Source organism: Bos indicus x Bos taurus, chromosome 5 (assembly GCF_003369695.1).
Source record: "Bos indicus x Bos taurus breed Angus x Brahman F1 hybrid chromosome 5, Bos_hybrid_MaternalHap_v2.0, whole genome shotgun sequence".
Classification (NCBI taxonomy): Eukaryota; Metazoa; Chordata; class Mammalia; order Artiodactyla; family Bovidae; genus Bos; species Bos indicus x Bos taurus.
Window position 1 is genome coordinate 31,323,578 of NC_040080.1, and position 25,958 is coordinate 31,349,535.

At 36.9% G+C, this 25,958-nt stretch overlaps 1 protein-coding gene across 8 annotated transcripts in view; it reads right to left on the bottom strand.

The window, feature by feature from the left end:
* SLCO1A2 (solute carrier organic anion transporter family member 1A2) overlaps positions 1–25,958 on the bottom strand; it is a 109,237-nt gene that overhangs the window by 22,842 nt on the left and 60,437 nt on the right. For 6 of the 8 annotated variants that reach the window (XM_027541486.1, XM_027541480.1, XM_027541484.1 and 3 more), the window contains 7 exons: positions 22,422–22,563; positions 20,292–20,424; positions 12,477–12,583; positions 8,105–8,251; positions 3,646–3,744; positions 2,341–2,556; positions 266–430 (listed from right to left, as the gene is read on the bottom strand). In XM_027541486.1, the coding sequence (XP_027397287.1) occupies positions 266–430; positions 2,341–2,556; positions 3,646–3,744; positions 8,105–8,251; positions 12,477–12,583; positions 20,292–20,424; positions 22,422–22,563 (1,009 nt within the window). The remainder of the gene's footprint in view (positions 1–265; positions 431–2,340; positions 2,557–3,645; positions 3,745–8,104; positions 8,252–12,476; positions 12,584–20,291; positions 20,425–22,421; positions 22,564–25,958) is intronic. The other 2 variants (XM_027541487.1, XM_027541488.1) reach the window with 2 other exon arrangements.

Here is a 25,958-nt window from a genome sequence, read left to right on the forward strand (position 1 = left end):
CTCCTGCATTGTGGGCAGATTCTTTACCTTCTGAGCCACCAGGGAAGCCCAGAGAAAGACCCAAAGAGAAAAAGAAAACAGGATTCTATGCCTTCTTCCCTTCCCTACCCTCTCACGATTTCCCTGGAAGCAGAAGGGGGAGAGTAGCAGAGGCAAAAATATCCTAACAGATTTCAATTGAGGAGTTTCCTAGATTCATCATCACACTGTTTAGCATTTCATTGGGGAAAAAAGTGGGCTACAATACAGACAAGAACAAACATACCAAGGAGAAAGATTGCCTCTGAAGCTGATTTTCCATAGTGCTGTTCCATATATTTAGGCATGAAGGAAACCATACTGACAAATGCGTTGAACTGCAGCACACTTATCAGTATGAAAAGCATGTAAATTGGGTTGCACAAAAGACTTTTCATGAAGGGTAAAAAATCTGAAAGGAAAGAATGACAAAGGTGTCAAACTAACTAGGCTTTGCATTTTATGACTGACTTTTTCTGAAATACCAACCTCCCCTCTAAATTCTGTTTTCCTGTTTTGTAATGCACATTTACAAAATGTGCATTACAAAATGATTTTGATTCTTTTTACCCTTTGAAAGGTAAAGTTGTATCATTGTTTTGGTAGCTTCTTCGAGTCAGTGAAGCTGCTGACTGGACAGGGTTCAGAACACAATCATTTACCTTCACTAAGTTACTATCGTGCCTTCAGGAAAAAGCATATGAGTAAAATATTGTTCGAGTTCACACCATTTCCTTTTTTATCCTTTTTTCCTCTACTACTATCCTCTCTTCTCTAGATATCATCTAGCATGAGAGATACTTGCTCTCTTTTTCTGTTCTCTGAAGTCAGGAAGGAAATTAATTTGATAGAGAGGTATCAAAATTGATATTATCATTCCTGAGCATTTAAAATGAAGATACATGTGGAAATTCACAGCATAAAAATTTTCTCAAGTACCACGTTCTCTGCTTCTGCAGTACAATTTTGGTGGTTCTGCTTATGGTTCACACATAATCTCTTAAAATAGGTCTCATGCCTGAGATCCTGATTCATTTGGTATATACTAAGAATATACCATGCAAATCATTTGGTATATACAAAAGGTACATGGTACATACTGTGTAAATGCTTTAACCAAAACATTTTCCTGTTTGTATGGACTAAGAAGCTCAGAGTCAAATTTGTGACCTAGCTCTGGCAAAGATTCTGGGTCATGCTGCCTGCATTTAGGGTCAAAGTGTCACTTACGGTTTCTTTTTATTTCTCCTATCTTCACGTTCTTCATCTTGATTTCCTTACTTATCATATACTATCTTAGTTTGCTTCATAAACTGCCTAATAACCATTCTAGAACAAAGGATCAATAAATAAACTGGAAGAGAAGGAAAGAAATGAATCTAGTTGTAGGATTCATATTTATGAATAAAGTCCTGGCCAGGGAGAAACTTAGGTCAGAGCTCTTTGAAGCTTCTTAAGTTACCCATGTTTGTTGACATTCTGTTCTAATAGATGAGTCTCAGTAGTTTCTATTTATTTTCTAGATTTCTTACACTGAGTTAAGCCCTTGATATCCTTTCCTCTATCAAATATAGAGAATTACATGACCTGTCACTTTTCTTTTTCTGCCTTAGCTTCCAAGAAGCTCACAGATAAACTAGTATTTTTGTTTCAGAACTATATGGTACTTATTTTGATTAGCACGTATCGTTCCTCTTTTTTTTCTTGGTACGAATTTCTTTTTTAATTAGATCTATGCTCTCTATTGGAGAAGGCAATGGTAACCCACTCCAATACTCTTGCCTGGAAAATCTCATGGACAGAGGAGCCTGGTAGGCTGCAGTCCATGGGATCGCTAAGAGTCGGGCACGACTGAGCGACTTCACTTTCACTTTTCACTTTCATGCATTGGAGAAGGAAATGGCAACCCACTCCAGTGTTCTTGCCTGGAGAATCCCAGGGACAGGGGAGCCTGGTGGGCTGCCATCTATGGGGTTGCACAAAGTCAGACACGACTGAAGTGACTTAGCAGCAGCAGCATGCTCTATATAAAATAGTTTTTTAAAGAAAATTGGGACAAATTTATTTACTTACTTATTTGAATGCCCAGGTTGACATAAAATTTTATATAAATGCTGATCTGAGATAATTCAGCTTCTAAATAATATCGCTTATTTTCATATAATAGCATGTGAAGAATCAGACTAGCTAGAAATTGACTGCTGTCTGCTAATATCAACTTGTCTTCATGTAGCCTAGCACACTGTAATGTTAGACTAAAATACAGACACAATTATAGAAAATATAAAGTAAATTATATAGACTTGAAATGTTTATATTTGCCTTTAGTGATTGCATCCCTTTTCTTCTTGATGTCTTCTTGTTTCTCTTTGTCATTTTTAATGATCTCAGCATTATCCTCTAGTCCTTCCTTTGGAAGCGTTTTGGGCAAAAAGAAAAAAGGAATGGCAGTGAGCACATTCACTCCTGCACAAATCAAAAAGCCAATCCACCATGCACCAACCCAACGAGTATCAGAGGGAGTTATGGTCAGATCATCTGCAAAGAGATATATACATTTTTTTATTAGCTAAAGTCACTATTTCCTGTACAAGCTATAGAAAATTATTACCATTACAACTGTCAAGTTCTAGCCAAGTATAGAATTTGCATAAAATTCAGACATTGATAAAACTTGTCTGAAAACATATGGTATTACAATATTGCCTAGTGGTAAACTAGTTTGACTATCTGTCCTACCAGGTAAGGAATTAATAAGTAGGTACAAGGGCTTCTGAGGTGGTAAAGAACCCCCTGCCAATGCAGGAGATGCCAGAGAGTCGGGTTTGATCCCTGGATCAGGAAAATTCCCTGGAGTAGGAAATGGCAACCGACTCCAATATTCCTACCTGAGAAATCCCATGGACAGAAGACTGGTGGGCTACAGTCCATGGGTTTACAGAGAATCAGACACAACTGAGCACACACAAAAAATATATAAATAGGTACATATTAATTAGCTATAAGGGGACTTCCCTTATAGCTCAGTTGGTAAAGAATCTGCCTGCAATCTGGTTTGATTCCTGGGTCAGAAAGATCCACTGGAGAAGGGATAGATTACCCATTCCAGTATACCTGGGCTTCCCTTGTGGCTCAGCTGGTAAAGAATCCGCCTGCAATGCGGAAGACCTGGGTTAGATCGCTGGTTTGGGAAGATCCCCTGGGGAAGGGAAAGGCTACCCACTCCGGTATTCTGGCCTGGAGAATTCCATGGACTGTATAGTCCATGGGGTCACAAAGAGTCGGTCACAACTGAGCGACTTTCACTTTCACTTTCTACTTGTTATCCACAAATGATTGCTTGATTTTAAAAAATTCAAACCTATGTGCTTAAATCTCCTGAAAAAAAAATACGATTCATGCGATAGAATGAGTATTGGATTCTGTGTTAGAACACCAGCATTTTATCATGCTCTCCTGTTCACTGGTTTGAAATACTTGAAAAATTATTTAAACTCCTCAACCTCAACTTGGTCACCTGAAAAGTGGAGATTCTATCTGAGGGTCAAGTAAGCAAAATTTAAACGTGATGACATACTTGATGATGCTTTGTGTACTATAGACATTGTATAGATTTTATGGAATTACCTGTGTTCACCGATTCAGTGTCAACATAAACATTTGCACAGAATGACGCTAATGAAAGACCAATCAAGGGACCAATGATACCTCCTGTTTTGATTAACCCTAAAAATGAAGGTAAACGTAAAGTTATGGTAAAGTACTACACCCACATAAAGAGTTCTAATCCCATGAAGAGTCTGAGGATCAAATCGTTTTTACCCTAGATATTTTTGCCTTATGTACTCAATCTGTTGGAAACTTAACTTGGTTTACAATAAGTAACACGGTTGTTTCTTTAAATGTTGAAAAAGGAATCTCATAATTTGACGCCACTTTCTCTAGGCCTCCAAATTCTCTTTCACGCCAGGTTACAAGTAAAGGCTTGTGATTAGAAGAGATTAGCTGCAGCAGGATGAGGATATTGTATGCAAACTTCCTTCTCCAAGATGAAAATATCCTTTTTTACTTATGAAAGACTAACTTAAAATGATCAGAATGTTTGTATGACTCCATTCCTTAATAATGATTTTGAAATGAATCTAAGGAAATGCGAATCTTTAAATTCTATGGCATCATATTCCACAATCTCAAATTGACCTGGTAAATTGATAAGACAAAGATTAGATTAATAGACTGTCCATATTATGATTCAAAACCATTTTCTCTTGTGGTATTATAGGTTGGTTAGAGTGATGGCCTTTTATGGCAAATTCTGTTGTGTTTTGTGAGTAAACCATTACTGTGTCCCATATTGGAATAGAATTTTCAATACTGTATCATGGGTGGATATTTTGATTACAGCTGAGATCTTGCTATTGAAAAAGTCACATTATAGAGCAAAATCCTTTTGATTTTTTCCACAGTTATATTTCTGAATGAATTTGAAAGCAATATCAGGTTATGATAAATTTCTTGGGGCATATTTTCAGAAAAATTTCATTCCCAAATCAACAACTTAATAATGTCCTTAAATGTACAAACTTCTAAATTTTGATAAAATCTAAGTATCTATTTTTTTCCTCTTGTTGCTTGTGCTTTTGGTTTCATATTTAAAAACTGTTGTCTAATTCAAAGTCATGAAGATTTACACCTGTGTTTCCGTCTAAGAGTTTCATAGTTTACCTCTTATATTTGGGTCTTTTATCCATCTTGAGTTAAATTTTTGTATATGGTACCAGGTAGGAATCCAAGTTCATACTTTGGCACCTGGATAGCCAGCTGCCCTTTAACCATTTGCTGAAAATAATCTTTTCTCATTGAATGATCTTAACATCTATCTTAAAGTCAATTAACCATAGAGGTATGGGTTTATTTCTAGACTAGCACTTCTATTCTATTGATCTATATATCTACCCTTGCGGCAGAATCACAATGTTATTATTATAATTTTGTAGTAAATCTTGAAATCAGAAGTGTGGGTCTGTTGTTTTTTTTTTTAATTTTATTTATTCATTTATTTTTGACTGTGCTGGGTCTTCATTACTACATGGGCTTTTCTCTAGTTGTGGTGAATGGAGGCTACTCTCACTGCAGAGCTGAGGCTCTAGGGCACACAGGCTCAGTAGCTGTGGTACATGGATTTAGTTGCCACAGGCATGTGGGATCTTCCTGGACCAGAGATCAAATCTGTGTCCCCTGTATTGGCAGATGAATTCCCAACCACTAGACCACCAGGGAAGTCCATTGTTCTTATTTTTAAGGATGTTTTGGCTACCCAGTGTCCCTTGCATTTCCATTTGCATTTTAAGATCAGCTTGTCCATTTCTCCATAAGTAAAAGCAAGTGGTACTATAATTTTCCTAGGCATTGCACTGAATATGTAGATCAATTTGGGGAATACTCTCAAGTTAGAATACTTGAACTTTTTCTGGTTCTATCCTCACTTTTATGATACTTCTCTTCCATCTTACTGTCATATCCTTTCTTATCCTCCACATCCCCCTCTTCATCCTTACTTGACTTTTTACTCGTCTGGATTGTTATCATCAGCTATCTCATGACTTGTCTATAATTCTGAGTGTATAGTGATCCTTCCCTGCTTCCATTAAAAATCAAGGCATGAGCTTCTTCAACTTTCTTCCTCTTTACTTCAGGATAGATCTTCATTTATTTCCTATGCCTTCTCCATAGTTCTATGGGTTAGTCCACCCTGTACACACCTGACTTCTTGATGCTAACCCTTTCTTTCTTCTCTAATGTCTTGTTCAACCAAACACTCTCTCTTGTGTATCTGTTCAATCTCCCTCATCCACTGATTTCTGCAATATATCAAATTCACACTGATTTCTTTCCTGCCATTACACTCTGCATCTACTTCCTCACCACTCACTCTACTGCTGCTGCTGCTTCTGCTAAGTCGCTTCAGTCGTGTCCGACTCTGTGCGACCCCATAGACGGCAGCCCACCAGGCTCCCCCATCCCTGGGATTCTCCAAGCAAGAACACTGGAGAATCCCAGGGATGAGGGAGCCTGGTGGGCTGCCGTGACTCTACTCAAATGCTATCACTTTCTACTCAAAAAACTCTCAGTGATCTCTTTGCCACTTATCTGTTAGTTGCTCAGCCACTTATCTAGTGTCCTTTTTATGGTCTTCGTCTTCTTATCTGGCCAACTTTCTTTTGACGCTCTTCTTCTTAAGACTCAGAAATCTACACATTCATCTATTGTTCTACTTTTTCCCTTATGACTACCCCTTTTTAAAATTTTCTTCCTTCTACTTCCTTCCTTCTACTTCCTCCCTTACTTCCTTCTATTCTACAAATAAGAATTGTTGCTTAGTATATTATCCTGGGACCTTTCACTATATAGCATAAGTCATCCTATCACAATCTTATTTCTCCCTCTTGATTTTATTTTTTTCTCTGTATAGATGATTCTCAAATTTTATGTCTAGCTTTTGTATTCTCTCCTAAACTCTAGAGACATACACGGAAATTTTTTCTTGGTATATAGCTAGTTAAATTATACCTGGCCATATTTATTTCACTTTCCCCTAAGTTTAATGTAACTCTTGAAATTTAATTATATACATATTTATCAAATTTTATTTATTTATAATTATGTAGTTATTTGGTTTCCCAGGTGGCTCAGTGATAAAGAATCTAACTGCAGATGAGGGTTCAATCCCTGGGTCAGGAAGATTCCCTTGAGGAGGGCATGGCAACCCACTCCAGTATTCTTGCCTGGAAAATCTTTTGGACAGTGGAGACCAGTAGGCTACAGTCCAGACGGTCACAAAGAGTTAGACACAACTTAGCAACTGAGCACATGTAGTTATTTATATACTAAATTTTATATGGACAATGTCTTACTCATCTTAATACATCTAGAGATTATCAGTTCTTTCTATGTATTATATACTCTAATATTTGTTGAAGAAAGAAATACATATTTTAATAAGGCATTCGTTAATTTATTGCAGGTGAGCATTTTGTATTCTTTCAATATAAGTATGTAGAGGGATTTGAAAGCGTTGAATAGAAAGACACTGAAAAAGATTATTGCAAAATCAATGTCATCAAAAAATCTCCCAAAGTTGCTTCAAATAATGGTTCCTAAATATTTTAACTCCTCATTATGTGTAGCTCTGTTCCTACCTTCTCTCACCCTCTTTGATTTTTCTGGTTTTAAAAAGCTATTTCAACATTAACAGCAAAATGTCCCAGTATTCAAAGTTATGATTTTACAATTAACAACAGATGGAATAACTAAGGAATATGAACAAATTATGTACAATAAATTAAGACTTTTTAGGAGATTATAAGGCAACATACAAAGGTGGATGTTAAGTTGCCTATTGTGGGAGGTACTGATAGATTTTAGGAAAGGAAATTTCAGGAAACATAACCAAAGGTCTGAAGACAGATATTTATAGAAAATGTTGTAGAGAGGTTGTGATATCATAGAGAGATTGTGATAAAGAGAAACTATATAGGAAACTAAATAGATAAATTGAGGGCAGAGCTAGGAATAAGTGGAGGGCTCATATTTAATAGTCAGCATGCTTCATCAACATGAGAGAGGACATTTAATATATTTGAGAAAAATTATACTGCAAAAATTTTTATAAGAAATTGATTTTAAATACTACAGATCAAATGACCAATATCAAAGCTAACAAAGACCTGAACAAAAATAGAAGTAATGAAAATAGAAAGATTTTGAATAAATGACATTTTAGAGAAAACACTGCTAAATTTCTTCATAGATTGGGTATATATTGGTGCCAAGAAACTGGAGAAGGCAAATAGAACTCCAGGGGAACTAGATTATCAGTATTTTCAATAGTAAAAAGCAATTTTAGCGAAGTGGCTTACTTGGAGATAGCCTATAATTGCTCTGTTCAACAAACTTTAATTGATGGCCAATTGGGCCAAAGCCCTCTGTTCAACATTCTGGAAATGCCTAAGTATCTAAATAAATAACTCATATCCATGCTCAAGGAAATTACTGAAAAGAAGCTAAGGTAGATTCTCCAACTCACCAATATACAAAGGAGAGTTTTCAAATTTGGCAAAATCTTCTATGTAGGAAATACCCAAAGGCATGATGGGAGTTTCACCAATTCCACGTATAATATTTCCAACTAGTACATACACCCACATTAATGATTTAACTTCTTTCACACATTCTGCATTAGAAGAAAAAAAACATTGCATTAGTGTTTGAGTAGTGAAATATTAGCAATATTTAACTCTGAGTTTTTGGTAAGCATGTCACAGTTCTTATGTGACCTCAGCACTTGTCAACAATTTACTATGCCAGAGTCTGGATGGGAGGGGAGGTTGGGGGAAATGAACACATGTATATGTATGGCTGAGTCCCTTTGCTGTCCACCTGAAAGTATCTCAACATTGTTAATCAGCTATTTTGTTGTTGTCATTTCATTGCTACATCATGTCTGATTCTTTGTGACCCCAGGGACTGTAGCCAGCCAGGCTTCTCTGTCCATGGAATTCTCCAGGCATGAATACTGGAGTGGGTTGCCATTTCCTTCTCCAGGGGATCATCCCAACCCAGGGATCAAACCCAGGTCTCTTGCATTTCAGGCAGATTCTTTAGCACTGAGCCACCCCAGGGAAGCCGATTAATCAACTCTTTCGTTGTTGCTATTTAGTTGCTATGTTGTGTTCCATCCTCTGAGACCCCATGGACTGTAGCCCACCAGGCTCCTCTGTCCATGGAATTTCCTAGGCAAGAATACTGGAGCGGGTTGCCATTTCCTTCTCCAGGAGATCTCTCTGAATCCAATATAAAAGAAAAAGTTATAAAAAAAAAATATTTAATTCAAAGCAATATTGCATAAAGTGAAAAAATTTTACTATGCCAACAAAGACTCATCGGGCCATCTTTTTTGCATTTTCTAATAGTTAGGTATGGCCAACAATAAGTGGTATCCTGGAGCCAGTTCCTACTGGGTTAGGAGAGATGAGTATACACATGTCTTCCCGATTCAGTATTTAGCAGTAGTTTCGTGAGAGTATTTACACCACAGAAATTTACCAACACTAAAAATCATAGCTTTTTTTCCCCTCCAGAGACTTAATTTACTAGCAACTACTAAACTTAGTTAACTGCTATAACTGCTACCCAATTTATATACTAACTTTGGGGAGAGGAAAAAACACAAATATCTCTTTCTAGAATTGTTACTATATTTATAAGATTCAAGAGTTTAAGTTCTCTGCAGTTATAATTATTTTCTAGAAACTAAAAATATTTAACTGGGTAGTAATATAGAGTCCACTATGTACTTGACCACCAAATAACTTTTTCTAAAATTGAAGTACAGTGACTTACAATACTATATCAGTTTCAGGTGTACAACATAGTAATTCAATATCTTTATAGATTATACTCTATATAAGGCTATTATAAAATATTGGCTATATTCCCTGTGTTGTACAATATATCCTTTTGTCTAATTTATTTTACCTAGTAGTTTGTATCTCTTAATTCCCTTCTCCTGTTCTCCCCTCTCCTATCCTTCTCCCCACTGGTAATCACTAGTTTGTTCTCTGTACTTATGAGTCTGTTTTGGATTTGATATATTCATTCATTTGTTTCATTTTTTAGATTTCACATATAGATCAAAACATACAGTGTTTCTCTTTTTCTGACTTATTTCGCCAAGCTTAATACCCTCCATGTTGTTGTAAATGGCAAAATTTCATTCTTCTTCGTGGCTAACATATTCCATTGTGTATATACCACATCTTCTTTATTCATTCATCTGTTGATGGATACTTAGCTTGCTTCCATATCTTGGCTATTGTAAATAATGCAACTGTGAACATTGAGATGCATGTATCTCTATGAATTAACATTTTTGTTTATATATATAAATATAAATATATATATATATATAATATACATACAGGAGTAGAATTGCTGAATCCTAAGGAAATATTAAAAAGCAGAGACATTACTTTGCCAACAAAGGCCCACTAGTCAAAGGTATGGTTCTTCCAGTGGTCATGTATGGATGTGAGAGTTGGACTGTGAATAAAGCTGAGCGCTGAAGAATTGATGCTTTTGAACTGTGGTGTTGGAGAAGACTCTTGAGAGTCCCTTGGACTGCAAGGAGGTCCAACCAGTCCATCCTAAAGGAGATCAGTCCTGGGTGTTCACTGGAAGGACAGATGCTAAAGCTGAAACTCCAGTACTTTGGTGAAGAGTTGACTCATTGGAAAAGACCCTGATGCTGGGAGGGATTGGGGGCAGGAGGAGAAGGGGATGACAGAGAATGAGATGGCTGGATGGCATCACTGACTCAATGTATGTGAGTTTGAGTGAACTCCAGGAGTTGGTGATGGACAGGGAGGCTTGGCATGCTGTGATTCATGGGGTCGCAAAGAGTCGGACATGACTGAGCAATTGAACTGAACTGAACTGAAGGAAATGGCTACCCATTTTTTTCCCCAGTATTCTTGCCTGGGAAATCCCACTGACAGAAGAGCCTGGCAGGCTGTAGTCCATGGGGTCACAAAGAGTCAAACATGACACAGCAACTGAACAGCAATATGTTAGCTCTATTTTTAATCTTTTGGGGGCTTCCATACTGTTTTTCACAGTGGCTATACAAATTTACATTCCCATGGGGGCCTACAAGAGTTCCCTTTTCTCCATATCATCGCCAACATTTGTTACTTGTCATCTTTTTGAGGACAGCTATTCTGGCAGGTGTAAGATGGTATCTCATTGTGGTTTTTGATTTGCATTTTCCCAACGAGTAGTAAACTGTGCCACCTGCAGAAGTGAGGGTCCTGAACACAGCTGGGTCTTGAAATTTCTTGTGAGGCTATCTGTCAGTCATGTCCAGTCCAGAAAATCATAATCACCATTTCTTGGTATTCATATTTTATCTTTGATGAGCATAAAGATTTATGTCTATAGATATTAAGCAAATTCTAGGTTTTCTCTAAGGCAAAAATGAATATACCAAGGAATCAAGGAATCGACACACTCTCCTGGAGGCACACCATATTGGGAAGGCAACCATATTTATCTACTACAAAGCACATTAAGAAAAATAGGAAATAGGAAATAGGACCTGAATCATTCTTTGGTAAAAACCAGCTCAAGGAGAACACAGGCTACTACTGATGTCACTGTTTCCCTTTGTTTCCCCAGGGGGTTCCTTTAGCTCAGAGTTTCTCAGACAGCTATTCTTAAACTCCTTTGAACTATTTAGAATAAGGACCCACTACACAATAGCACAGGAAACTCTACTCAATACTTAATAATGGCCTATATGAGAAAAGAATCTAAAAAAGAATGGATATATGTATAACATTCACTCTGCTGTACACCTGAAACGAACACAACATTTTAAATCAACTATACATCAATGAAAATTTAAAGAAAAATAAACTATTTTGCTTCCCTCTTATTCCATGCTGGTAGTGACATTTCCAACCTAGGGGACCACCATAACTTTCACTAATATGAATCCAGCATGAAAATGTCCCCATCACAGGAAAAGAAGTTCTGGTCTGAGGCAAGTCAGTAGGGTCACCTCTTTGCTATAGAATATCAGTTGTTTGCTATTCAGTCACTCAGTCATGTCTGACTCTTTGTGACCCCATAGACTGCAGCACACAAGGCTTTCCTTTCCCTTCACTATCTCCTGGAGTTTGCTCAAACTCATGTCCATTGAGTCAGTGATGCCATCCAACCATCTCATCCTCTATCATCCTCTTCTCCTTCTTCCTTCAATCTTTCCCAGCATCAGGGTCCTTTCCAGTGAGTCAGTTCTTTGCATCAGGTGGCCAATAATACAACACAACTCTTAAGAATTTTCTTTCTACCTCTGTTTCCTATTTAGATAATTGTATAGACCAAATTGTCAGTAAAACCCATCCTTCTAAAATGCTTTCCACAATGGAATTAACTCTACAGTGGCCTTGGGAGGATGTATTTGACTTATTTTTTTTTTATATCTGTTTATTTATTTGGCTGCAACAGTTCTTAGCTAGGGCAGGTGGGATCTTTTTAGTTGCGGCATGTGAACTCTTAGTTGTGGCATATTGGATCTAGCTCCCTCATCAGGCCCCCTGCATTGGGAATGCAGTCTTAGCCACTAGATTACCAGAGAAGTCCCTGACTTTTTTTAAATAACCATTTTAAAGACTAGACAAGGCAGTCTTAGTAAGTATATGCAAATATAAGAGGACTAACATTCTCTGTTTTCCATTCCTATTCTCTGTGATCCTCTCAAAAATCCTGGAGGCGGGGTGGGGGGTGGAATATCTTTTTGTTCATTTACCTTACTTAACCAAACCCAATAACTCATTCAAAGCCCCTCCATAGAAAGTGTTCAGTTACAAATTAACTAAAGTAATGAAATTTATAACCTGATGGGTCTTTCGTTGGTTTGAAAATCTGGGTTCCATTTTCCATACACAAGAAACTGTTTGAGGACAAATTGCCGGAAACTGAAACTGTAGATTCATATTCATATCTGTATGAACACAAAAACACGCTTGTGTTATGGAGTCGATGAGGACAACGTGAGCATTGTGAAGATGTTCATGCTTCATTTAAGATACAACATCCAAACCCAGGAAATGAGATATCCTTTTATCTTTGCCACCCAATCATCCTGGATTGATGTCAAAAAGAACTTGCCACTCATGTAAATGTGCGATTCACTCACAGTTAGCTTTTGATTATCTGCATATCTACACTTTAGATTACCTAACATCAACCTTTTGTGATTTTTAGGTGGTCATTTCCTGGAAATATTACTGTGGGATAAGGAACAAAAACTAAGAAAAATAATAGACTCTACAAAGTATAATTAGGAAAATAAAGGATTGTGGGGTGAGAGGAACAACATAATGAAACAAGTCTCCCACTTTATTTTCTCTAAGGTTGGCTCATAAGATACATATTCCCACTTTATGAGAATTCAGACAATAATCTTTTCATGCATTCACCAATCTCCAAGAAAAACAAAACATTTGCCCATCATAATGAGAGACCTTTGAATATTCAAACACTGTGACAGTGCAGTGTAATGATGTTTTCTCTTCTCATAAGAACAAAATGGTTAATAATTATGAATGTATATCTTATATACCATAGGCAAATTATCACAAGAACATTAGGCCCTTTCCAAAAATTAAATTATTTTTTAATTAATTTTTGTTGGAGTATAGTTGATTCATAATGTTACGTTAGTTTCTGTTGTACAGCAAAGTGAATCAGTTGTACATATACATACATCTGCTACTGTGTGCAAGAATCCCTTAGAAGAAATGGAGTGGCCATCATGGTCAACAAAAGAGTCCGAAATGCAGTACTTGGATGCAATCTCAAAAATGACAGAATGATCTCTGTTCGTTTCCAAGGCAAACCATTCAATATCACAGTAATCCAAGTCTATGCCCCGACCAGTAACACTGAAGAAGCTGAAGTTGAACAGTTCTATGAAGACCTACAAGACCTTCTAGAACTAACACCCAAAAAAGATATCCTTTTCATTATAGGGGACTGGAATACAAAAGTAGGAAGTCAAGAAACACCTGGAGTAACAGGAAATTTGGCCTTGGAGTATAAAATGAAGCAGGGCAAAGGCTGAGAGAGTTCTGCCAAGAGAACGCACTGGTCATAGCAAACACCCTCTTCCAACAATACAAGAGAAGACTCTACACATGGACATCACTAGATGGTCGACACTAAAATCAGATTGATTATATTCTTTGTAGCCAAACATGGAGAAGCTCTATACCACCAGCAAAAGTAAGACCAGGAGCCAACTATGGTTCAGATCATGAACTCTTTATTGCCAAATTCAGACTTAAATTGAAGAAAGTGGAGAAAACCACTAGACCATTCAGGTATGACCTAAATCAAATCCCTTATGATTATTCAGTGGAAATGAGAAATAGATTTAAGGGCCTAGATCTGACAGACAGAGTGCCTGATGGACGGAGGTTCGTGATATTGTACCGGAGACAGGGATCAAGACCATCCCCAGGAAAAAGAAATGCAAAAAAGCATAATGACTGTCTGTGGAGGCCTTACAAATAGCTGTGAAAAGAAGGGAAGTAAAAAGCAAAGGAGAAAAGGAAAGATATAAGCATCTGAATGCAGAGTTCCAAAGAATAGCAAGGAGAGATAAGAAAGTTTTCCTCAGTGATCAACGCAAAGAAATAGAGGAAACAACACAATGGGAAAGACTAGAGATCTCTTCAAGAAAATTAGAGATACCAAGGGAACATTTCATGCAAAGATGGGCTCAATAAAGGACAGAAATGGTATGGACCTAACAGAAGCAGAAGATATTAAGAAGAAAAGAAAACTTCTGTGGCAAGAAAACACAGAAGAACTATACAAAAAGATCTTCACGACGGAGATAATCATGATGGTGTGATCACTCACCTAAAGCCAGACATTCTGGAATATGAAGTCAAGTGGGACTTAGGAAGCGTCACTATGAACAAAGCTAATGGAGGTGATGGAATTCCAGTCGAGCTATCAAATTCTTAAAGATGATGCTGTGAAAGTGCTGCACTCAATATGCCAGCAAATTTGGAAAACTCAGCAGTGGTCACATGACTGGAAAAGGTCAGTTTTCATTCCAATCCCAAAGAAAGGCAATGCCAAAGAATGCTCAAACTACCACACAATTGCACTCATCTCACATGCTAGTAAAGTAATGCTCAAAATTCTCCAAGGCAGGCTTCAGCAATATGTGAACCGTGAACTTCCTGATGTTCAAGCTGGTTTTAGAAAAGGCAGAGGAACCAGAGATTGAATTGCCAACATCCGCTGGATCATGGAAAAAGCAAGAGAGTTCCAGAAAAACATCTATTTCTGCTTTATTGACTATGCCAAAGCCTTTGACTGTGTGGATCACAATAAACTGTGGAAAATTCTGAAAGAGATGGGAATACCAGACTCCCTAACCTGCCTCTTGAGAAACCTGTATGCAGGTCAGGAAGCAACAGTTAGAACTGGACATGGTACAACAGACTGGTTCCAAATAGAGAAAGGAGTACGTCAAGGCTGTATATCGTCATGCTGTTAATTTAACTTATATGCAGAGTACATCATGTGAAATGCTGGGCTGGAGGAAGCACAAGCTGGAATCAACATTGCTGGGAGAAATATCAATAACCTCAGATATGCAGACGACACCACCCTTATGGCATAAAGTGAAGAGGAACTAAAAAGCCTCTTGAAGAAAGTGAAAGAGGAGAGTGAAAAAGTTGGCTTAAAGTTCAACATTCAGAAAACAAAGATCATGGCATCTGGTCCCATCACTTCATGGCAAATAGATGGAGAAACAGTGGAAACAGTGGCTAACTTTATTTTTCTGGGCTCCAAAATCACTGCAGATGGTGATTGCAGCCATGAAATTAGAAGACGTTTACTCCTTAGAAGGAAAGGTATGACCAACCTACACAGCATATTAAAAAGCAGAGACATTACTTTGTCAACAAAGGTCCATCTCCTCAAGACTATGGTTTTTCCAGTGGTCATCTATGGATGTGAGAGTTGGACTATACAGAAAGCTGAGCGCCGAAGAATTGATGCTTTTGAACTCTGGTGTTGGAGAAGACACCTGAGAGTCTCTTGGACTGCAAAGAGATCCAACCAGTCCATCCTAAAGATCAGTCCTGGGTGTTCATTAGAAGGACTGATGTTGAAGCTGAAACTCCAATACTTTGGCCACCTGATGCAAAGAGCTGACTCATTTGAAGAGACTCTGATGCTGGGAAAGATTGAGGGCAGGAGGAGAAGGGGACGACAGAGGATGAGATGGTTGGATGGCATCACCAACTCAATGGACATGTGTTTGGATGGACTCTGGGAGTTGGTGATGGACAAGGAGGCGTGGCATGCTGCAGTTCATGGGATTGCAGAGAGTCAGACATGACTGAGCGACTGAACTGAGACTGATACATATATCCACTCTTTTCTAGATTCTTTTCCCTTTTCAGTCCTTATGGAGCATTGAGTAGATTTCCCTTGCTATACAGCAAGTTCTTATAGTTATCTATTTTAAATATCATAGTGTGTATACGTCAAGATCCCCATGCCCTTTCTCTGAAAGTGAATTATAAGCTGCGATAATGGAAGAAAATATCTCCAGCTAAATCTCTCTTTGTTAGAAATTATGCTGGACTAGTTTCTATATTTCTACTAGATAAGAGAAAGCCAAAATAAATAAATAAATAAACTTACCCTTCTGAGTTCCATATGAGCTAAAGAATGTTATACTAGGAAGTCACTGATAATTCTAGTTTCTCTGCTATTGAACATAATAAAAAGGGTCAATATACCTTCCCCTTAGAACAATTGTCCAGTCATGGCCACAGAGCTCGGCTGTGAACTGTGGACAAACGCTTCTGTCTCCTCACCCATGATCCCATGACACATGCCAGCTTCAGACAAAAGACTAGCACCTTTAGCAGAGGGTAGAAAGAAATATAAATAATAGCTGAATATTACTTGATGTTGTCTTGGATAGGATAGAAAATAAAAGGATAGTAAAAACTTTTTGCCTGAAAACTCCTGATCCCTTCAGAAATACCTGAGGAGATGTCATATCATTTTCATTTGTCTGATCCACAAAACTCATCAAAATAATTCATTCTAAGTCCGTTCATCCCAAAAACTTCAGCAAAATGACAGCTGATGGGTTATAAAATGGTAAAGGAAATATAATGTCACAAAGGTAAAGAGAATGGAAGATTGACAAGAAGAAAGGGAATTTGAAATTTTGACAAGAAGAGAAGATTTGGAAAATGGGAAAATCAATAAGTGGGTGGCCACTGAACTAGAAAATATAAGAAACACAGGCCTGAGGAAGTGCCTGCAGGGGAGCAACCAAACATGAGCCACACATCCTTGGAAATTTCAGAGAGGATACTAGATAAAGGTGGGAGTGGATATGATCCCAAAAATCAGAGGACTGATTTCAAATGTGTATAAAGATTAGTTAAACCTTTATAGGCATTGTCCACCAGCCCAACAAAAATGGCTTTTGACTGCCGACAGTCAGAACAGGCACTTTGAGGATAGCTTGTTGTTGTCATTTAGTCCCTAAGTCATATAAGAGGCCACACTAAAAACTAGGGATATTAAGTAAAAGAAGAATCTATGTACTGAAGAGTGAGACTCCCACTCCCACCTGGCTGGTAGCCAAGTTGCACCATGTCTAGAGAGCAGATTGGAGAACCCCTGCCTACATTAACTGACAGGTTATGGGCAGTTCTGAGCCAGCTCTGAACCATCTAGTCCCTGTGCTGTGAAGAACACGACCAGGTCGTACAAATGGACACAGAACTTCCTGTTAGTTTGTTGTTGTTATCCCTGTTTCTTAAGTATGAATAGCTAACCAAGGACCACCAGATGTATGAAGACCTATAACATAAGAACAGAGAGAAATAAAAAACTGTACACTTGAAGGAGACAGAGACAAGAAGACAAATGAAGAAAATGTAGATGGAAAAAAAAACACTGCGTTCTTAAAATAAGAGCAAGATGTTTCTTAAAAAGATACCTTCAAAGAACAACCAACAATACCTTGAAATTTAAAATATGATAGCAGTGTTCTTGACTGGAGAAGCCCAGGGATGGCAGAGCCTGGTGGGATGCCGTCTTTGGGGTAGCACAGAATCAGACACAACTGAAGCGACTTAGCAGCAGCAAAATTTAGAAATGCATTCAAAGGTTTGGAAGATAAAGAAATCTCCCCTGAAAGTAACAAGAAGACAAAGAGATAGAAAATTGGAGCAAAAAGATGAGAAAACTATAGGTTAACTCAGAGTGTAACAATATTCAGGAATGAATGGAAGTTTTATAAAGAGAAGTGGAGGAGTGAAAGTTCCAGACAGAGCATGTGTGCTCAGTCATATAGCAAGAATACTGGAGTTGGTTGCCATTCCTCAGTTGGTAAAGAATCTGCCTGCAGTGCAGGAGACCCGGGTTGGACCCCTGGGTCAGGAAGATCCCCTGGAGAAGGAAATAGGGATCCACTCTTGTGTTTTTGCCTGGAAAATCCCATGGACAGAGGAGCCTGGTGGGCAGCAGACCGTGGGGTCGCAGAGTCAGACATGACCAAGCACACATACATGCTGTAGGGAAATGAAAATGGGGGGAGGGATATTATCCAAGAAACAATACAAATAATTTTTATAAATGTCCAGATTGAAGACATCTAGAACAATAAAGGAAAAACACTTATACCAAGGTAATTATCATGAATTCAAACTTTGGAGTTTAAAGGAAAATCCCAGTAGCTCCAGAGAGAAGAAACGGGACACAGGGTTTAAAATGCTGCAGGATTCTCGAGAAAAACATTGAAAATGATGTTTTCAACATCCCTAGAGTGAAAACCTCAAACCAGGATTTTATACCAGGTAAACGGTCAACCAGGTATGGAAGGAGAATAGGAATATTTTCAGGTGTCCAAGGTCTTAAAATTGTTACATCCCTTACACACTTTCTCAGAAACCTATTAGATAATGTTTTCCACAAAAAAGAGTAAGAATGAAAAGGAAAGTGGAAGATACGATACCCAGGAAGTAAGTAACTGAATAGAAGAAAGAAGCAAAATAAGTTCCCATGGAGAACAGTGAGTGAAAATTTCAAGGAAGCAGCCATGCAGCAGGCAGGGAGAGTTCCTAGTTCAGACTGCAGATGGAATCAGTGGTGACAGGGGAAGCAGCTCAAAGACAAAAATGAAACCGTCTGATGTGTACGAGTATATTCAGAAGACATTGCCCTACTGATAGAGAATTTGGTGATGATTAGTGGGAAATGAAAGTGAATCAAATATAAAATGAGGGGGATTTCCCTGTTGGTCCAGTGGTGAAGAGTCCACCTTCTAATGCAGGGGATACAGATTCAGTCCCTGGTCAGGGAAGATCCCACATGCAGCAAGGCCACTAAGCCTGTGGGCCACAACTACTGAACCCACACACTGCAACTCAGACCTGAGGCAGCCAAAAGTAAACCAATGAATATTTTTAATATACATAAAACGAGGCAATGATTTAATCTAGGAAAAATTAAAAGTGATATAAAAAAGGAAAAATAGCATGGTTCAGCTGAAATATAAAAAGATTTACATAGTCACACATGGAATAGTAACTATGACTTTACAGTAGGAAGGCAATATGTTTACTATATAACACTAAAGTATCAAAAACTAAAAGGATAAACATTTACTTAGAAATATGGAAGCAAAGAGCAGAAGACCAAAACGAGTTGGGAGTGGCCACTTCTGAGGAGCAATAACATGAGCAATGTTGAAAGGGTAGAGGACAACACTTTTTCAAAATAATTTTACTTTTTGCAACTTTGTACTCATTAATTTGGTAAAAGTTAAAATAAAAATCAACCTGAAGACTAGTCTATCTCTTGGTGACCTACAATTAAACAAAAACTATAATTGTACAGAATACCTTATAATTAAACAGAAATAACTGGGAAAAAAATTGTCCCTAGAAAGGAGTAATCCCAAATTTTTCCAGGTCCTAAGAAATTTCATCAATTTCTAACGTAATTTCACAATAAGAGAACAGACTCTGTATGATTTTAGGCCATGAAATTTTTGCACCTTGTTTTATGTCCCTGGCTATGTTCCAGTGTCTCCCAGTTTACAGTCTATGGAAATTTGAATAAAATTTGTATCCTACTATTGTGTGAAAACTGTATAAATTTATTTATGTTGAATTGGTTCACAGGGCTTTTCAGGTCTACTATATCCTTCTACTTTTCTGTATATTCATTCTATTAATTTTTGAGAGTTTGATACTGAAACTCCAACAAAAATCTCAATTTATCTACTTAAAAAATAATTGTAATATATTGTAACCTCATTCTGTATTTTCCAAGTCTCCTATAAATGTGTTATCATAGTTTGATAATTTAAAAAAATTAAAACTAAAAAAAGAATCTTCATCAGACTCAAATCCACAAAAGCACTGTCCCAAATCTCTGTTTCATAAATTGACATGTTAAATGGAAATCAGACAGCCAAGAGCATAGAAGAGGCAGGAAGGACAGAATCTGCACCTACAGTTCTTTTTGCAGTTCTTATGACAGTTCTCTGTGCCTTTAGGAAGCATTATTCCTAGAAAGGAAATCCAAGCTTATTTCCTGCAGCTGAAAATTGCACCTAAAAAATTATCGGAACCTGCAATACTTACCGGCCCATGAGGAAGTGAGGTAGCGATTGTAAGAAACACCCTAGGCCCATAACCACACATCCAACACCAATCATTATTGGTCTATGCAGTTTTGTTCCAAAATAGCTCACGAATATAATCAACAAAAGATTTCCTAGAAAAAAATTGACGTGAGAAATGAATATTTCAATAATTATGAACAAAGCCTGAATTAACAGCCTCACCCAATCATTAACTATCTAGCATTCATTGTATAATAAATAAATCAAATACCAGAATTGGTGCTAGAGGTGCATGAAGTAATAAGTGATTAAAACACAACTCCTGCCATGAAGGAGGGCTCTGTTTCACAATGTGTTTCAACAGAAGTTCTTGACCTGCAATCTATAAACCCTGAAATAGTCCATGAATAGAAATCAGGTGTTCCATGAACTTGAGTGAGAAAAATAAAATTACATCTTTATTTTCACTAACTTAACTAAATATTAGTATTTCCTTTGACAATGAAAGTAGACACAAACTACAGTAGTATTGGCAGCATGTACAATTTTGTCACCAATTATCACCAACAGAAGTTACAGGTACTTGCATATGACATTACAGTTGATACAGATGCCTCAAAATATTATTGACACCAGTGATTACTTCAAAACTAGAGTAGATATTGTTATCTAATGTGCTGGTAAAAAGTACAAAGGATAATTTAAAATTTTGATAATTTTGATAATATTTTGATAATATATTTTATTTCAATATAATTGGCTTCCTTTGTACTCTTATAATTTTTAATTTATGCAATTAAAATGTTATTCTGAGAACATTTGGCATCAGATTGCCAAAGAGGTCCTTGACACAGAAATATTAACAACCCCGGCCAATCTCTTAGTGATTCTCTGTTACCTAGAGGATAAAAGATAAGTTTTGTAGTGAGCATACAAAGCTCTCCAGTAGCTTATTTCTCACTCCTGCCCGTTTCTCCAGACTTATAATCTAGTAATTCCCACCTGAAGCTTGGCCAGTTGATAATATCGGCCTTAACATTGCTCCACACATGAGCTACCATACTGTTTCATCCTTATGCTGCTTCTTCTAAGCGAATTCTCTTCAAACTTATCAACCTTGTTTCTTCATCTGGAAAACTTTTCCTTCAAGAGCCTACCTTCCTTAAGGGAGGTTGTGTCTCTTCTCTATGTTCCTATAGGAATTGTCATATACCTGTGTCACCAAACTTACTGCATTCAATTAAATTATTTTGCATCTATGCCCTTCATTAGACCGTGAGCTGGGTTTACACAGGACCTATGGAAGGAGTGACTTCTGGCTCCATGGCCAGGATCTGTCACACGTGTGGCGCTACATGAGGTCTGAGAGGACGGAAGACTAGGAGACAAGATCAAGCATCACTGGTTTCAGTTTTGCCTTCTCTGATCCTAATTTTTCTGTCAGATACTGATTAAAAGTATTAAAGGCAACTTTCCTCTTAAAGGAAGTAAAATCCACTATAAAACAAAATGAGTAGCATTTGTATTTTCATGCCAATTTGTTCACAGGAGAAATCTTTCTCTTCCTCATTCTTTCTCTCTGTCCTCACATCTTCCCAATCAGCCACAAATATCAGAGCCCAAGAATAGACTTTATTCTTCCCTACAGGCTGTTTCTAAAATAAAGTCAGTGAGACATAAAAACAGTTTCTTCTTCCATCTGCAATTAGAAAAGAGAATTGTCAACCTCTCAGAAACAACAGGAGAAGAAAAATATTTGCTTTAAAAAAAATGAGTTCCCTTTTTCCCCTTGATATCTTCTAAACATGAAGATAAAGCCCTAAAAGTCATTAAATGATAGATTAAATATTAGTACTCTAAACACTCTGCTGCTCATGCTAGCTGACCAAAAGACTATTAGATTTTTTAAAATCTAACCATTAGAATAAAAAGTCCTGTGATTGGATATATGGTAATGTTTAAGTGTTATTTGGGAATAATATTCAAATGAATTCTTTCTAAACATATTCCAAAGTGAGCCAGGTTATTTAAGCCATTTTAGAAAAAGTATTCAGTCAGAGTGAATGACATAAAGCAGAAAATAAGGAAAGTAGAATTCAGACTAGATAGATAATACATACAAAGAAGCAATGCAAAAACAATTCATTACCAATCTCAAAACTTCCATTAATAAATCCAACTAGAGATGTTGGGATGTTGAATTGTCTTTCTATTTGTGTGATCATGGAATTCATATAAGATCCAGATAGTGTTTTGGATACAAATGCACATGTTATTGCCAACAGAAACATCTAGGAAGGAAAAAAGTACAAGAAAACATGAAAAACTTATTTTTAAATTGTATATTTGCCATTTGTTGATGAAATATCTTCTACCAAAATACTGATTGTTTCCAGTTCAAGTAACTCTTATGTTTGGAAGAACCTTTTAAAGTGAACTCTTCTTGTTTTCTATGCTATGTTCTCACCTTAAAAATTCAAAGTTGAACTAATTGATTAGTGATATTTAATTTTGTAGGTCATTGGTAGCCTCATTATTTTATGGAAATGTCTTATACATACATAGAAACAAGTTATCATTCTAAATAAGACATAGCAAATGATTTAAATAGATTTTCAGCACTATAAAGCTATCATAGAATAAAAGAATACATGCATGTTAATTTTTAAAAAAGAATGTAGCATTACACAAAGGCATCATATCTGTAGCAAATTTGCTTAAGTTCTCTTTTATGCAAAGCTATATGCAATGTATACAGCATTATTTTGCTATTTACTGCCAGTTAATTTATTTAAAATTATATTTTAATTATAAACAATAACAGAAATATTTCTAAACTCAACAGATACTTTTTAAGATAAACAAATATGAATACAATATTCCACATATTGAATCATGTTTCCTATGTATTGGTATAACTTTAGACAGCTGTCAGGCTGACACAATCCATAACAAAAATCAAGGACAAATTAACAGATAGAATCATTGTGATCAGCAGGAACGAGAATGGTTAAAATAGGAAAGGCTAACATTTTGATAGTTTTATTAAATCAGAAGGAAAAAGATTTAGATCTTAGAAAGGCATTTGAAAAAGGAGCATTGTATACTGGGTAATCATAAGTTAGGTAGATTAATTACTGCTTCAAAATCAACAAATTATGGATAAATAGATTTATATCAACCTGAATGGTGGTCTCCAATCTAATACCATGGGCTTTTTCCTTGACCTCCTTAAAAATATTTCCTGATGACATTTCCATCCTGAAAGACCATTCAATTCACTCTCCAGCTAGTACACTCATACACTGAAATCCTTACCCCTCCAATTTCTCAATCTTGAACCAACCCCATAATTTATACACTCCCTTCAAGAGAGGGCTCCAACTCAGCCATGTGCTCCTCTTGATCAGAAAATGATCTCAACATCTTCACCTTCAAATTTACCTCTCCCTGCCCCTCTAAGTTTCCTCCCTCTTTTAAAAGGATGGATCACTCCCCCTATATCAGAGAATTTCTCCATCCATGTTCTGGAACCCATTCTTTCCATTACTGAAGTCCTAATTCATCAATTACTAACCCCCTCCTCTAATTTCAACCTCATGCTCTTTACTACCTCCCTGTCTACTAACTTATAAATATATGCAAGATATTTCTGTCCTAAAAATCTTCCTTCTGCCCTGGTGGTTGCTCCAGCTACTATCAAGCTGTTTGGAAGAACAGTCTAGATTCATTGCCTACACGAACCTTCCACTCACCGTTCAGTCTACTACAGTCTAGCCCCGACTGAAGCCACTCTGTAAAAGGTCATTAACAACTTCCTGATTGCCACATCCAATAGATACTTCTTGGTCCTCAGCTAACTTGATGTCTCAGAGTCATTTAGCATCATCAATCTCTCTTTTCTTCCTGAAATTTCCTCTCCCAATGCATATTTATGTCTCTGCCTACCTGCTAGACTCTGTATGCAGTCATCTTTTCTCTGGCCAACTTCCTCAGGCATTTGTCTCATACCCTCTAGTTTTCGCCTGATATCTTCTTTCTAGTAAATCTCATATTCCTACAGCTTTAACTACCACCCAGATGCTGAAATCTCTCAAATGGATACAGTTCGGAACAGCTTAGACAATTGCAATCATTTTTTTTGTCTCTTCTACTCTCTCACTTCCAATCTCCCTTCTACCTGCCACCACCACTAACTTGGCGCATGATAACTATTCATCAAATTAATGAATAAAATTCATAATTAGTATGTGATTCCACTTCCTGAAGCTTTTCAGTGGCTTCCCATTAACAAAAACCCTTACTTTTTACATGACAAACAAAGCCTCATCTATATCTCATTATCTTCTCCTGCCCCTTGTCCCCAAGCATAATATTCTATTTATAGTTCTTTTAATTCACCATGCTACTTTAAACCTCAGTGACTTTTACAGGTGGTCCTCCACTTGTAGTGTTTTATTCACTTTGTGCATCTGATAAATGTATGCTCAATATTTAAAATTCACTATACCATTATTTCTATTGTGGAGTCTTCCTTGTCTTTCTACTTCCCAGGTATCCTCCTTATCTTCCCACTTTGCTGTGTTCCTGCCTGTATTACAGCCCTCAGCACAGTGCACTTTATTTTTTTTAAGGGACATTATTTTTTTATTGGCCATGCCACATGGCACATGGGATCTTAGCCCCTGCAATGGAAGCCAGAGTCCTAACCACTCAACTTCCAGGGAATTTCCCACAGTACACTTTATTTATGTGTTTGGATGCCTATAACCTCCTACTTCACTATCCTGCGAGCATCTCAATGAGAGGAGCCATATATTATTTACCTTTAAATCTTCAGTCTCACAAACAATAGTTGCTCAGTGCAATTTATTGAATAAATGACAGAATCGGTATTCAAAAACATCTTGAAAAAGTAGTCAGATCTGAAAGTAAGCTGTCTATAGATGAAATTCAATAGGATTAACTACATCTAAGCCAAAAGTTACCTGCACAAATTAATTTGGGGAAATCTGAATATAAATATATGTGGGAAAGACTTGGGAAATTTAAATATCAAGCTCAATATAAGTCAAAATGAATATTGTCATATGACTGACTAGAGAGCATAGTTATATCTCTAGCTATTTATCCTTTTATATTAAATCCTATTTATAAAAACCATGTCTGGCATCTTCCTGTAAATCTTTGCAGAGTACACTGTAAATAACTTTCACATGATTTTATAATTCAGATTTTGTATTTAAAAACAAGCAAAGCCAACCAAGCACAGTACAAATCATGTTTGAAAGAATAATTTCTTTTATTTAACATTTTAAGAAAGGAAACTAGATAAATCATGATCCCACTTTTCTTTTCCTGAAACATCTAGGTAGGCTGTCTAACTAGTGGCTATTCCTACTCGTGTCTAGTACAAAATAACCTTGATATTTATAAAGCTAGTCCTATCAGCTTTTTAATAATGCCCCAGCCTTTGAAGCAAACTTGTTGAAGAGAGTCCTTTATTACTTTCTAAAAATGCTTGCTTAATGAGCATATTTCTAAGGTCAGAGAATCAGAGAAACCCAGATGATTTATTAAGCAACTGTCTTTTACCTGATAAACTTGTGCTTACAATATTTGGCTGTCATATTCAGATAATATCTAATCCTGCCAAACTCCAACGTTACAAAAAATTAAAAGCCAA